We start from the raw sequence: 15115 nt of genomic DNA, 5'->3' as shown, positions 1-15115 counted from the left end.
AGCTGCTTAAAAATGAAGAGAGCCCCTATCATCTGACCCTCATTATATTTTCCAGTGAATCCACCACTAAATCAATGACTGTTCTACAGTTCTGTCCTAATCTTTAGTGCCTCACAATGTGGACCACTTCCTTATTTTGAGCAGAAGGATTTTTCCTTTTCTCTTTTGGCACAAGTGGATATAAAACTGTCCACAGCCTCTGTTGAAATGCCTGATTTTTGGAGTTTTAAGATTGAGACCACAATATATTATATTCAGATGTCCCCCACCTTTAATGCAATCTATAGTCTCTACAGTTCAAATGGAAAAACTGATGTGTTATGGGACAAGTGTGAAAAAAGTATATATGCTGGTTGCATAAGTGTGTGCACCCTGTGCATTATATTATAATACATTTTTTAAAATCACAAAAATGTTGGACTGCATAAAGCTTGGTGGCCAGTTAACTCTCTGGACTGACCTGTACAAATGAACGGATTGAGTGCATATGTATGTAAACTAAAATCCATCCAAAATTCTCATTTAAGGTCCTGATACAAAATGATGGGAAAATGCAAACACAATGAATATTTTTGCAAGCCAGTATGGGTTTGAGAATAGTTTCTTGAGAATTGTTTCTTTACAGATAACTCTGCGCATTTCTTCTGGAAGCCATTTACTGCAGGAAAACATTTAGAATAACTGCATCTGATTCCAGTAAATGAGCAACACCAGTCCACATGGGTGTTTTTGCCTTTGGGGCATGGATAATGTTTGATATAAAAATTTTAATATACTTGAGTTGCTTTTTTTTTTTTGCCCTTTTTGCTCTCACTCACTTCCTCCCACTTTGTTTGTCCCCTCATGTGCATCTGGTGTTGCTGAAGGGTTGGGGTTAAAGGCTAAAAAGTCCCCTTTATTCTAGTTGTTTGGACTACATTGAATTGAGTGGTGGTTTAAACTTATGTAGGCTGCGTTTTTGTCCTGCACAAATTATGCTTGAGCCTTCAGAGCATTCTTTGATCAAACTTCTTGACAGAAACCGGCTCTGGACAGCTTGCTGTCCAGGTGGCCAGAATTCACATGCTTCCTGGGGGTTTGTGTGCGGTCAGATGTTCATGGTAATCACTTACCAGGATAATCTTAATGATTAATAACACAAATGTCATGTCTAGGCTGTTAACTTGAATAATGCTTTGTTTCATTGTTTTGCATAAACAAGCCCATCTTTCTGACAGGGATGCTTTCACTTTACCAAAGCAAAGTGTTTTTGAGAGCTTAGATGTACAGTCACCATCTGAAATCATGATTTCATCTTAACCTTTCAACTTAAATATAAGACATCCTTGGAAAGTGCTCACCATGCGTTTATAAAGCTGTCAACATGATTAAGATACAGAAACAGTATAATCAATCTACAAGCCATCCTAAGGGAAAATATGTTGAACAATAGCATTATTTATTGTTTGTTTACTTATTTCCTGGCTAATTTTATACATAAACTAATTGGCAGACACCACAAACAACATATTGTTTAATTCATTTTGGCTACTTACAAATTGTTATTATATAGAGAATAGGGCTGTGACGATATGCTTCGATTCCGATTTTTTGAGTGATGATTCGTTTTAAATTGCGATTCTCACAATTCTTCGATATTGCTGATATCTGTAGATTAAAAGCAAAAAAAATGGATAAAACTTTCTTTTTGGTCGTCATTTTTCTTGATTTCAATTGGGAAAAACAAAGTAGCCAGACCATCATTCTGCTGCCATAATGCCCAAGAAGACAAGTTAAGAGATCAATAAAAACAATAAAAATGACAAAAGTTTTGTAATGGATTATATTTATTTATTTGAAAAAAAAAAAAGATTTTTTCACAAAAAATCTATTTAAAATTGTGAAGCAAAAATATCCCGATTTTTCGATTCGTTTTTCCCAACCCTAATAGAGAACTACAGAAATATTTCAGAACAATAGTAATAACAAAAAGGTTGTTTTATGCATGAGCTAACATCCTTTAATGCTAGTCACTTAGACCCTGGACTTCATAGGATGACACCTGCATTACACCCAAACAAAAAAAGACCACATTTTCTGTCTGTTTGAAAAGTTTATAAAGTTAGGAAAAAAAAGCTGGAAGAACATATTGTTGTATTGTTATTCAACCACATGCCTACAAGTACATCTCAGAAAATTAGAATATTATAAAAAAGTTCAATATTTTTTTTATCACTCATTTCAGAATGTGAAACCTATATATTTTATAGATTCATGACACACAGTGTTAAACATTTCAAATATTCAATCCTTGAAATTTGGACAATTGTGGCTTATAGATAGATAGATAGATAGATCGGATATAGATTGGAATGTTGTGAAAAACTTCAATCTTAAAAAGTCATGGAGACACACCCTAATCAACTAATTAACTCATCTGCAAAGGTATCCTGAACCTTTAAATGGTCTCTCAGTTTGGGTCAGATGGCTACACAATCATGGGGAAGACTGCTGACTTGGCAGATGTCCAGAAGATGATCATTGACCCTCCACAAGGAGGTCATAAAAGGTCATTTCTAAAGAAGCTGGTTGTTCACAGAGTGCTATATCCAAGCATATTAATAGAAAGTTGAGTGGAGGGAAAAGGTGCACCAGCAAAAAGCACAACCGCAGCCTTGTGAGGATTGTCAAGCAACATCTATTCAAGAATTTGGGGAGCTTCACAAGGAGTGGACTGAAGCTGGACTCAGCACATCAAGAGCCGCTACGCACAGACAAATCCTGGACATGGGCTACAAATGTCATATTCCTTGTGTCAAGGCATTCCTGAACCAGAGACAATGACAGAAGCAACTCACCTGGGCTAAGGAGAAAAAGGACTGGACTCTGTTTCAGATGAAAGCAGATTTTGCATTTCATTTGGAAACCAAGGTCCCAGAGTCTGGAGGAAGACTGGAGAGGCACAGAATCCATGTTGCTTGAGGTCCAGTGTGAAGTTTTCACGATCAGTGATGATTTGGGGATCCATGTCATCTGCTGGTGTTGGTCCACTGTGTTTTCTGAAGTACACAGTCAACACAGCCATCTACTAGAAAATTTTAGAGCTTCCTTCTGCTGACAAGCTTTAAGGTGATACCAATTTTTTTTTTCTAGCAGGACTTTGCACCTGCCCAGACTGCCAAAGGTACCAAAAGCTGCTTCAATGACCATGGTGTTACTGTGCTTGATTGGCCAACAAACTCACCTGATCTGAACCCCATAAAGAATATGTGCGGTCAAGAGGAAGATGAGACATCAGACCCAACGATGTAGATGACCCGAAGATTGCTATCAAAGCAACCTGGGCTTCCATTACACCTGAGCAGCGCCACACACCGATCACTTCCATTGCCACGCCCCATTGATGTATTAATTCATGCAAAAGGAGGCCCAACCCAGTACTTAGTGCATGGAAATGAACATACTTTTAAGAAGCCTGACATTTTTGTTTAAAATATCCTTTTTTCATTCCTCTTATGTAATATTCAATTTTTCTGAGACACTGTGTTTTGGGTTTTCATTATCTGTAAACCGCAGTCATCAAAATTTCAAGAAATAAATATTTGAAATGTTTGACTCTGTGTGTGATGAATCTATATAATATATGGGTTTCACATTCTGAAATGAGTGACGATTTTTTTTTAACTTTTTTATAATAATCTAATTTTCTGAGACGTACAAGTAAAGAAGAAGCTATCTTTAGCCCCTTGCAGACATGCACTAGTCCTGCTGCCAGCTGAATTATAGTGTCATTTGTAAATTATTCATTTTTTTCTCTCACGTCTTACCAAGTCGAGCTTAGTAAAGTATATTTACTACTATTATATTTACTACGACAAAGAAACATGGCAGAGTTGTTCGCTTGGGTATATAAGCATCTGTTCAGAGGAATACGTTATATCAATAACAGTGATGTACTAACTTCTCCTCCATGGTTTTACCTTCAGTAAAAACCAAATAGTTTTATTTGCTTCACCACAGCAATCTGTTTTTGTTTTTTTTGTTTGTTTTTTTTTTACCAAACTCTGTGTGCTCAGCAGGCTAAAGTAAATTATTATAGCTATACAATGTTGTAATTAAACAAACTGACTCTTGAGACCTTTTATATTGTTCCTTTGTCCATGGACATTACAAGACAAATACTATGTTCACACAGAAACTCTTTCAGTCACATTTTGTTTTGAATCTTAAGGAATTGTGGAGAATAATTTAGGCCATCCTTCAAACAGTATGTTTGAACTCCTCACCATGAGAGATTCCCACGCCTGTCACAGTCCTGTACCTTGCTGTTGGACCTCAGAGTTGGTTGGCTGAAAGTACAGAAAGGTTGAACAGCTACCTATTAAAGTCCATGTGATGCAAACGATGCAGAGATTGTGTACTTGCACACACAAAATAAATATATAAATAAATAAATTGCATTAAAAACAAACAGGACCTCTAATCTTCATCTTCCTCTCATCCTCCTCACCTAATTGATGACAACGATGACAAGCACATTAACACATTTACAAATAAAGCAGATATTGCTTGACTATTCATTTACACACTCCATTTATTGGTGTCATACATTAAATGTTTATTGACCAGTCGATTAGATTGCCTTGGAAGGCTTTGGAAATAACATTTATCTACTGTGAGATAAGGAGAATGCTCATGGATAAGATAGGATGAGATTGTAGCAGCAAATATGGATGAAGCTTCTCTGGCTGATCCAGTATGTTGACATTATCAAGATCTATCCGGTCCTCGTCACCATCTACACAAAGTTCTTGGATTTGTTGTATAGGGGAGGTCAGAAAAGAAAATGAGGTCAGTGAGAGATCGGTGTATGCCAAGCTTTGTAAATGTATCCGAGTCATTTGGTCTTTGAAGGACACAGTTTGTGTGTAAGACTTATTGTAAGTTGTGGGGCACAACTTTTCCTTTCAGTAACAGTGAATTGTCATAATGTAAACATTATTCTAGATCAGTGTTTGCATGGATACTGACCTTATCAAACAGGCCAATTTGCTATTCCTGGTGCATCCTGGGTGATTTGATCACAGGTGGACAGCTCTTTGTACTTCTTTCGACACAATCTTGAGTGACCACTTGTCATTCAGTCTTACTCACCTGTAAGCCAATGCACACAGAGCCTATGTCACGCAGTTGGCTGTCTGCGAGCAGCATGACCGGATCTTCAGCAGCTTCACTGATGTTTCGTAAAACCACAAATACATGTAATGACCCGATTTATCCAGAAAACACCTTCCCACTTTTTCAGATTTGCCTGAGTTGGATTTCTTGTTGAATTATTTACAAACACATTAGTGAGCTTGGTTATGTGATAGATGTGATATGAGTGAAGAAAAGGAGCATAAAATGGATTGTATATCATCTTACAGCTGAGAGTTTGAACATCTTTTCAGCTAAAGACACACAGACTGAAGCTTTTAGCCTTTTTAAAATGCTCAACGGTCAGTGGGTTTAATGAACACCAACAGTCGTAACAAATTACTGACAGCTAGCCTATAAAGCCACCTGACAATATACTGTTCTTTTTTTCCCCCCAATAAACTTTGTCCTTTTTCTTTTACAAAGATGTCAGCAATCCTGCTGAGGAAAACTAGACCAAACAAATAGTTTCTTCAGGCTTTTTTTCTCCAGATTTCAATTGCATTATTTAGAATAAACTGGGATCTCCACACACCAACTTATTCCTCACAAAAACAGCTCCATCTATCATGACTGTGATAACATCTGCATGTATTGCTATCCACTTTTCAGATAATTTTACTTGTATTAAAGAGATAATGTGGAAGTACAGGTTTTTGCACACTTTTTTGTGGCCTATACATGTTTTTTTGAGAGTTATTCAGGAAGAATTCTAGAAAAGCAAGAGGAATGGCCTGTTCACTAAATTTCCATGAGTCAGACCTTTGGTTCCTGAAATCTTACCTTTTTCCATCATTGGGTTGCTGTGTATGCATAGATACAGCCAAGGCCAAAAATATCAGGATCTTTGCGTTTTTTCAGAAAACTTTTGAATTCACAAATGCTTTGGTGTTGTCTTGTTTATTTCTCATGTTTGCAATGGAAGAACACAAAAAAGCAGAGAAAAAGAAACTATCTGAGACACTGAATGCAAAATGTCAAAAAGGGTCCGGACAACGTTATTGTCCTCTCAACTTAACACACACTTTGTTAGACATAGCTGATGCTTATCGCTTCCTCCAACATTGGTTCTTTCCTGGTGTATTTTCTGACTAAATGTAAGGGGGCCTGTGTTGTTCTTCATTGTACTGCATGTCTCAAGTGTACCTGTCACAATTTCAAGCCAGCATACAGAACTGCGGATCAAAGATGAACACCGAACCTTTTTTAAATTGCTGTTTTTTTTTATAGCATGTTTTATTCTTTCTTGAGCTAAGGCAAGAGAGGAATGAATATTAAATCTGCAGACAGACATTCAGGCAGATGAAAGTCCTACATACTTAGACCTATGAAATGTCTGGTGCACCGTAGCATCCAAGAAAACAGTTAGTTATACTTGACAAATCTCTGGTTGAATGTGTGACCAAAAAATGATTGCACTCTAGTTCCCTGTCCTAAAAGAATCTCTTCTTTTTTTTTTCTGTGTTCATCCATTCCCATTTGCTGATTCGTTCTCTAGTTCGGTGGTGATGAGAGAAGAGTAGACAGTAGGACAATCTATGTTGGTCATCGGTCCGGTCCTGCCACAGAGGCTTTCATCCCACCCAAGTTCTGTGACAACAGGATTGTGTCCTCAAAGGTAAGAAGCACACTCCAATCTGCTCACAGCAGGCATTAATATGCATGATAGGCAGTCTCATCCAAAATGATATGCAGGTGTGAATGTATCTAATATGCATTCATATTAGATTAGATTTAGGAGCTCAGACCACATTGGAAGATAGTCTGAGTGGTTTGTAAACATGCTGCTTTAGTTGTGCGTATGCAAACGTGTCCCAGGGAATGTTGAAGGTCTGTTTATTCAACTGATAGTTTACATGTAAGGAAAACATTTTTTTCCCTTGTATACAAGGATTCATTACAGCTGGTTAAACACAGCTAGTGTTCGAAAGTGATGCGTTTTATTTCGAAGTAAAGTGGAATGCATTATAAAACTGTTCACTGTCATGTGAAAGCTGTTAATTTGTGGTCAGCTCACCCATGAAATGTGTGAACACAGGGGTCGGCAACTCTGGTCCTCGAGGGCCACAGTCCTGCAAGTGTTAATAGTTTCCCTGTTTCAACACCTATCCGATTTAATTAGCAAACTTTTGCAGTGCTTGAAGTTAAACGCTGCACAAGTCTGCTTATTACCCATTAATTTAAGTCAATTGTGTTACAGCAGGGACACTCCTGGTCCTTGCCTTCTCTTGGCCTTCAGTTGATGAACTTGTGGATCATTTCAATGATAAATTTCCGAGCATTATTGATGTCATTGCTCCCACCAAGGTGAAAGCAATCAGTGCCATAAAGAAAGCTCCAGTTAAAAATGCAACTCTGATAAGAGCTAAAACACGAGAATGTAAAAAAGCTGAACGCAGGTTGCAAAAAAACTAAATTGCAGATTCACTCTGAGATCTATAAATGGAGTTTCATATTGTGGAGCTAAAAATTGCAAGCTGGCCATTCTTTTCTGATGCGAAGAACAGCAATAATGTTGGGGCCTTGCTTGTTGTGCTCCTCCCTGGAACTTCTGTCTAGCTGACAAAATTCAGAGAATCAGGCAGTCATGTGCTCCCAGACCAGGGGCAGGACATTTGTCATCACTATGTCCACCGAGAGGAGACATAGACACTAATCAGCCTGACATCATTTGCCATTTAAAATCTGCTCCTCGCTGTTTCAGGATGCATAGCTTCAGATATTTTACAGATAATAAACATGTTTCTGCTTTCAGGTGTCTTCCCTCAGAACCTAAAAGTGGTCTCATAAAGACGCGTCTGAAAAAGAGCATCTTAGACTTGTTACTCATGAATAGCTATAGGCTGATAAACCTACTCTTTGTTAGTAAAATTATTAGAAAATTTGTTTTTAATATTTACATAACTTCCAGATACTAAATAACTGTTTATATTCGCAATGCCAATTGGGTTTAACATGTGAGTTATGATTAATCATTTTTTTAACAAGTTAATTTTTCTGTAATTATAGCTTTTGATTCTTTTTCCCAGTGCAGTTTCCTGGTATGTCGATTACACTGGTGCACATGCTAGAGTTTGGCACTTAATTTAGCATAGCGATTTTGAAATCCGGTTCTCGAGGGCCAGGGTTCTGCAGGTATTGAATGTGTCCCAGCAGCAACACACCTGGTTCAAACAAACGGCTCATTAGCTGACTTGGGCAGAGAACAACAAGCTGTGGAAATCAATTTTTTTGGAATCAGGTGTTTCTGATTTTAAAATGAATTAAAAGAATCACACGTAGTTCAGCTAAATGGCCATTTAATGAATATTCAAGAGAAATAATTTAAAAATTATTGCTGATTAGTTGGCCAGCCCTAATCACAGGGTTAGAAAAAAAAAAATCACAATGTTGGGGGTTTTTTTCTAATAACGAGCAGCCCTTAATTGTAATGTTATCATGACAGGTCTCCCTTAAAAGTCCATCAGACAGCTACAGTATATCCAGAACGTGGTTGTTTGAGTCCTCACTAATACCAAGAATGTGGCAGGCACATGCCGTGAGTTCTAGGGTTAGGTAGGCAGGCAGTCGCAAATTGCGACTCACACCTAAATGATGATTTAAATGTGTAGGACACAATTGAAAAAAACTTGCTTAGCTAGCTAATGATTCACTGGCAGTCCCCAGACTTTTTAACTTTATGTGTTGTTACAACCAGTAGCGTATATTGATGTTTGTCCTCCCAAAAAGGAGCGTTTTGGGCGTTGGACGCAAACGTGACAGTTTAGTGACCAGCGTCGAGTGTTTGGTCTGAACACACCGTTACTTGTATGGCTTATCTGCCTGGCCCGGAGGAGGCGGTGCTTATTTTTATTGAGCTACAAAAAGCCTGGTGACTGGAGTGTAGTGAAGTCCAAAAAGCACTAAATGGCATCCCTTTCAAATTGCCAGGTACTACAGGTTAGTGGAAATTATAATTTGAAAGATTATTCCTAAAATAATTTAAAAAAAGAGAGTGAAAAATTATAGAATAATTATTAAAATGGAATGATTCCATTTTATTTCTTTCTGCCCTCCTGCCCATCCTGACTGCACACTACTAGAAAGTGAATTGTATAACTCCAGTCTAGATTTTTATTCTGGGTTCCTGTTTGCCAACAAACTGACTTTAACATCCTGCTGTTAGTTTACCTGTAAAGCTAACTGGCTAGTTAGCTACTAACTTTACCGTCAACAGTGAGCTAAAACCTATTTTTTGCTGGTAGTTTATCTTTGGTTTCAGGTGCTGACCTCATATGGTTTTGTGTAGATGTAGCTATGTTTGATGCCACAGACAAATGAAGTGAATAAAATATTATACATATATTTATTTTTGTTTTTATTGTATGACAGCTACAACAATAATTAGAAGTTATTAAATGAGACATCTTGTCTATTTTTGATAGCATGTAACTCTTACAAACTGGAATGTAACGATGGTTATGGAAGAACAGCGTGCTGGTGCCATAAGTTACAATTTACATATGTCCAATTAGTCAACTAATCGCCAAAATACCTGGTGACTAGTCGATGGCTAAAATAATTGTTTGTGGCAGCGCTAGTTTTGTATATGAAATGTGCTGTTCATAAACTTGCCTTGCCTGAACTCCCAACTAAAGGTGATTATTTGTCCGTCAGGGGAGCACCGACTGACAGTAAAATACATAGCTGCTATTAATGTACTGGAAGGGAGAACAATTAGGTTGTTTCCCCTGAGCTTTGATAGACTGCCCCCAAAGTAAGTCCTGTCCATTTATTCCATGTCAACAGCAAGCCCAGACAGTGGGGATGGCAGGCTTATGGATAGCATAAGTGAAAGGATGAACAAGATGAAGCAGTGTGATAAAGATGCTCATGGGATTTATAGTGGTGCAGAGGGTCCCGATGAAGAGGGACCAATCAAATGGCGCCTGCCAGTATGTCAGAGGAAACTGTCTTTAATTACCCTCAGTTGTAGTGTTTATGCTTTCCGCAGCTTCTGCTCTCCATCATCTGGTTGCTTTTGCGCTCTGCAATGACCAGTATAGCCCTTTTCTCACTCTTGCTGCCGCTGCACCACCACCTCTATTTGCCCCCCACTGCTGCCACCCCTCTTTTTCTCATTACTTTTCCTCTGTTTTCTCTCCAGCAAAATGAGTTGGGCCTTTCTGCTGCCGCTGCATTTCAACACTCTCCCCTTGCAGACATTCCCCCTTCATAATAATGGCTCACTGCTGTTTCTGTGCAGGTGTTTGTAAGTGTATGTGCAGGCCTGTGTTTGTATTTGTATTTTTTCCACCACTGTTGGCGCACTCCGTTGTGCAGCACTTACCTGTGGGATATTTTTGAGCCATTTCTCTGAAATTTAAACATAGAAGTGTTGCCCTCATCCCCAATGGTACCAGCTGTCACAGCGACTTTAAAAGAACAGAAACAATCTGTTAATTCGATTGGTTCTGCATGTAAGTGTAGCCAAAATAAGGAGATGAATCACTAATCTGAATCAATGGAATACCTGTGATCCCTCAAGGTCCCTCTCCCTAGGCAGTAGAAAGAACAGAGCTTTTCGGTGATTCAAGTTGCCTTCCTGTTGTCTCACTCCAAATGATCATAATAACATATAAGTTACTAAATGCAAGTGTCTGCTAACATTAAATGTCTTTTATCTTTCTCTGTAACCAAGTGTTTATTTTGTGTAACTTAATTTGGTTGAAAGAATATGTCGATTGTAGAGTGAAAACAGCTACAAATAGCAATATTTATTTTATGTCTGACTTACATCCTTGATTTTATTTTTCTCCACAGTATACAGTCTGGAACTTTCTACCAAAGAACCTGTTTGAACAGTTTAGAAGAATTGCTAATTTCTACTTCCTTATCATCTTCCTGGTGCAGGTGAGTGCAAACGTTTTGAGTGTGCCAACATAAACGAAGATAAGCTTGTTTGTCAATGACTTGGTGGGTCCTTGTGACTGGAGTGTAGTGAAGTCCACAGTGTGAAGGTCTGTGTTTTTTTTGTCAATATTACAAAACAAATGTAACCTTGTTTTTTTTTTTTTTTTTTTAGGTGTGCAGTCTGAATTGGTCAATTTGCCAAAACCTACAGTCTTCATATGCTGTATATAAAAATGTGTGAAAAACATGCAAATTTAAATGAGATCAAATGAGATAAATGAAACAGTAACAGGATGTACCAGCTGTTGAACCGTTAAAATAGCTATAGCTTCCTGTAAGGCTTGAACTGATGAAATGTGAATATTTTGTTGTTAATGGTTTTGTTTTTAAGCCGTCTTGATCAATTTGTTAAAAAGTAAGTGCTTAACACGAGACTTTTTTTTTTTTTTTTTAATGTCTTCTGAAGTGGCGGTAGCTTAAGAAATAGAAATAGACTTGGCTAATGATTTCTGGTTTATTCCAAGAAATTTTGATAAATAAAACTATACCAAAGCTCAGTGCAATGAATGAGGAATCAAAAAATGAAAGATGCACCACAGGACGTTATCTTGTTTACTTGCACGTGCGTCCAATATTTTCCTGAGTTTTGGAGTGATCAGATTAATTGATGGGGTTTTGGCTGCAGAGCTCCACCATGGAGACAGTTCTGGTACAGGGTGCACTCTCAGGCCACCGAAGGCCAGGAAGAAACCAACTTTTCTGCATGCATCCCTCCCCCACCCAATGCCACATGGGAGGTGTTGAGATGATGATTTGCCAATAAAACACAAGGAGCAGCAGAAGAAAAAAAAAAAAAGACTAAAGATAAACTGTTGGAATACCAACATCAATATATACATCAATATACCACCATCAATACCAAGAAATATCTTTAGCTGTTTGTCTTGACAAATTTAACATCTGATGACCTATTCATACACTTTCTGAGGCCTTTTTTCATGGTAAAAACTTTGTTCAGAACCCTTTGATACACAATCTAATAATTGCCTCCTGCCCCCTAATAGATATGGGGCAGGAGGGTTAAATGGTTTAAAAAACGTTTTAATTTTACCTTCAATTTTTTTCATTATTTTGTTAGAGGGTCAAATAAAGACTTCATATAAAAAAAATAGAATTTTCTGAACTGTTTTTGTTTGGTTGGATTTTCAAGGCTTAAAAATAAGAATTTTGCCCTGATTGTTGAAAAAGCTTAATTTTGGGATAAGGTTGCACTGTCACAGCTGTTAACATAATTCACCAAAAACCCTTTTATCTTCCCTATTTATGAAGATTCTGACAGTTTCTTTTATTTAGTTTTTCTTTTTGTCCTGCCCAGCATCATAACAAGCAGAATGGTAATCTGGTTCCTGTGTCATGTTGGACAAATTAGCTTTGCCAAGTGGGGCTCTATATCATAAATTTTCAATTGAACACCAATGTATGTTTGTCATGTGGGTTGTGGCTCAAAAAGCTTGAGATCCACTCCTCTAAGACATGCTTGTGGCTAAGGTGGTGATACAAATTTGCTTGTGCCGCTGCTTTGTGCAACAACTTTAGCTCAACAGCATTTGCTCCATTTCCTTTGTCAAAGTCCAATCTTTTAAAAGCAAACTACCTTCAAAAACCGACTTGTCTCCTTTTTTCAGCTTCTGTGTCATCATATTCAACTTTGATGTCAGCCATAGCATCATTTTTAGAGCAAGTGGTCTACTGCATGCACGTTTATCTGTGCAGCAGTAAAAAAAAAAACAAAAAAAACCCAAAAAACAAAAAGACTGAGACCCTCAGTCTCAGTCTGCTGCACAACGTTCCAAACACTGTGCAGGTTGTTTAAGCTGGTCTTAGTATCCAAGTCGAATTTCCAGTCATTATAATGTCATATAATTTTAAAAGTGAGACTTTGTATTGGAGAGAAGCAGCACATTATCTTACAGAGAATCCCATTTCATTATTATGAAACATCTTAATCTCAAGATTTCCTTTTGTGTGTGACTATTGGCTTGTATGGTGTGTGTGCTGTCCTCTTCTTGTAAGTGGAAACTGTTGAGCATACCAAGAACGCTGACTAAAGAGCACTGACATGCATCTTTTTCTGTCCTTTGAACTCCTCTCCTCTCCTCTCCAAAATGAAAATGTTGTTTGCAACTGCTCTTGCTTTTTAACCATTATCTCATGTCCATTCCTGTTTTCTGATCCATGCAAATGGAAACTTGTTTTTCTGCTTTTAGCAGCAACAGCAGACACTACAGCCTAGTGTAAACAGGTGCCGGCATTGGGCCTGCTCAGTCATGCCTGCTTGTGCTAAGTGTATTCTGACTAAACAAGCTCATAGATTGACAACTCCCAGTAGTTTAGTACAGTAACAAACTGAAAAATATCTGTGTTCTGTGTTTCACAAATTCTATAATGCTCAAGCAACCGCAGATCAATTCCACTGTGTTTACCCAGCCTTGTTTCTACCTGACAGTTTCTCAGCCTTTTTTCCCCACAGCTTGTCAGATTTAATTCTGTTTTATCCATGGCCGTATATAAAAGGTTTTTTTTTTTTTTTTTTAAATTGAAGTAATGCTTGAAATTATGGTTGGCTGATATTCTACACTTACGTGGGAGTAACCTGCTGAGTACTTGCATAACTCGCTGCGAGCTAATGCATGTTTATTGCACAAGGACATTTGTTGTGTGGTGTGTTGACTGTGAAATGTTAGTTTGTCTGAATGCATGTTTGTGTGTGTCTGTGCATGCGATAGTACATGTCAGTGGGTGTCCTCCGTTTGTTTATAGTGTTTACCCAAGCTGCAGTGTGGTTGGCATGTATCCACTAATCCAGCCTCTCTGGTGGGGCTTCTTATCCCAACCACTCAGGTTTTTTTTTGTATATGCAGCCATATCATGTTAGCTAGCAAGAAACAGGTACACTAAATATGCAGTTCTATTCCTCTCACATTTTACAGACAAAAAAAACCAAATCCTTCTTGCATGAGGGAGGCTTTATGCAGTTGCATAAACTGCTTTTCCTACAACCAAATGCTATCCAACTCTATGTTCTATCCTCCTTTCTGTCTCACCTCATCATTTGGACTATTTCTTTCTGTATATCTTTCTCCCTTTCTATCTCACATAACCCCCATCTCTGCAGCACTGCACTGCTGACGTCAACAGCCAGGGAGCCCTCTGTACTTCTGAGCGACACAAATAGACACAGGCTGATAAAAAAGCACCACTCTACTATAAATAGCCCCTGTATGTCTTTGCCTGGATTTGATTGAATGGAAATACGGCAATGCAAGCGAGTCGGGCAGAAAAATGAGAGCGAGTGAGCGAGGGTGACGTGGTTGGAGGCCATGAGGACCCACAGCACTGCCCCAGGGACCCCAGGGACCTGCTGTCTGTCGTTCACCCTGACACACTTCCCAGCTCAGATGAACAGCTTTGTGCTGCTCTGCTTCTCTCATATCACACCAGCACATCAACAGCAGGGCACTGTTCACTCCTATTGCTGAGAATTCATTTATTTATATATTTATTTGGTGCAATGGAGAAGAGGTATTTGGCCTGCTGGAATTTTATTGGGAGATTGTTGTGAATAATTTCAGATCTGTTAAAAGATTTTGGGAGGTTTTGTGTTGTTACATAGGCGGGAACTGGAAAGTGTAGATCTTTAGTGTTTTTTACTGCTGCAGCATAAAATGGATGTTTCAAAAAATTCTGTGCAGCCAGATGTAAGGTCAGTTAAAAAGGGGAAGTTTTTGTTACTGCAAACCCAGTCAACCCAGGAGAGGTGCAAATACAGCTTTCAGAGACTGCATTGGAACTTTTTCAAGTTTTGTGTGAGCTGTTTGTTTATGTTTAAATGTAAACAAATGACTCTGTTTTTGCCAAGTTATTGTTTCTGCATGAAAAGAAAGGAGTCGGAATTTCTTCCTTTCTCCTTCAGATCAGACGACATTCAGTGTAAACTTGTTCAGACAAATCGACTTTACTGCAAGCAGCTTTCTCCTTCAGCTGTTAC

The 15115-nt window shown here is 38.2% G+C and overlaps 1 protein-coding gene across 4 annotated transcripts in view; it reads left to right on the top strand.

Moving 5' to 3' along the window:
• Nucleotides 1-15115, top strand: part of atp11c (ATPase phospholipid transporting 11C (ATP11C blood group)) — a 54830-nt gene that overhangs the window by 14832 nt on the left and 24883 nt on the right. For all 4 annotated transcript variants that reach the window (XM_079249558.1, XM_079249555.1, XM_079249556.1 and 1 more), the window contains exons 2-3: nucleotides 6674-6793; nucleotides 10978-11067. In XM_079249558.1, coding sequence (XP_079105684.1) covers nucleotides 6674-6793; nucleotides 10978-11067 — 210 coding nt within the window. The remainder of the gene's footprint in view (nucleotides 1-6673; nucleotides 6794-10977; nucleotides 11068-15115) is intronic.

The sequence above is a fragment of the Telmatherina bonti genome (assembly GCF_933228915.1).
Source record: "Telmatherina bonti genome assembly, chromosome: 12".
Classification (NCBI taxonomy): Eukaryota; Metazoa; Chordata; class Actinopteri; order Atheriniformes; family Telmatherinidae; genus Telmatherina; species Telmatherina bonti.
Note: the sequence above shows the minus strand (reverse complement) of the source record. Positions and strands in the feature narration are given on the sequence as shown.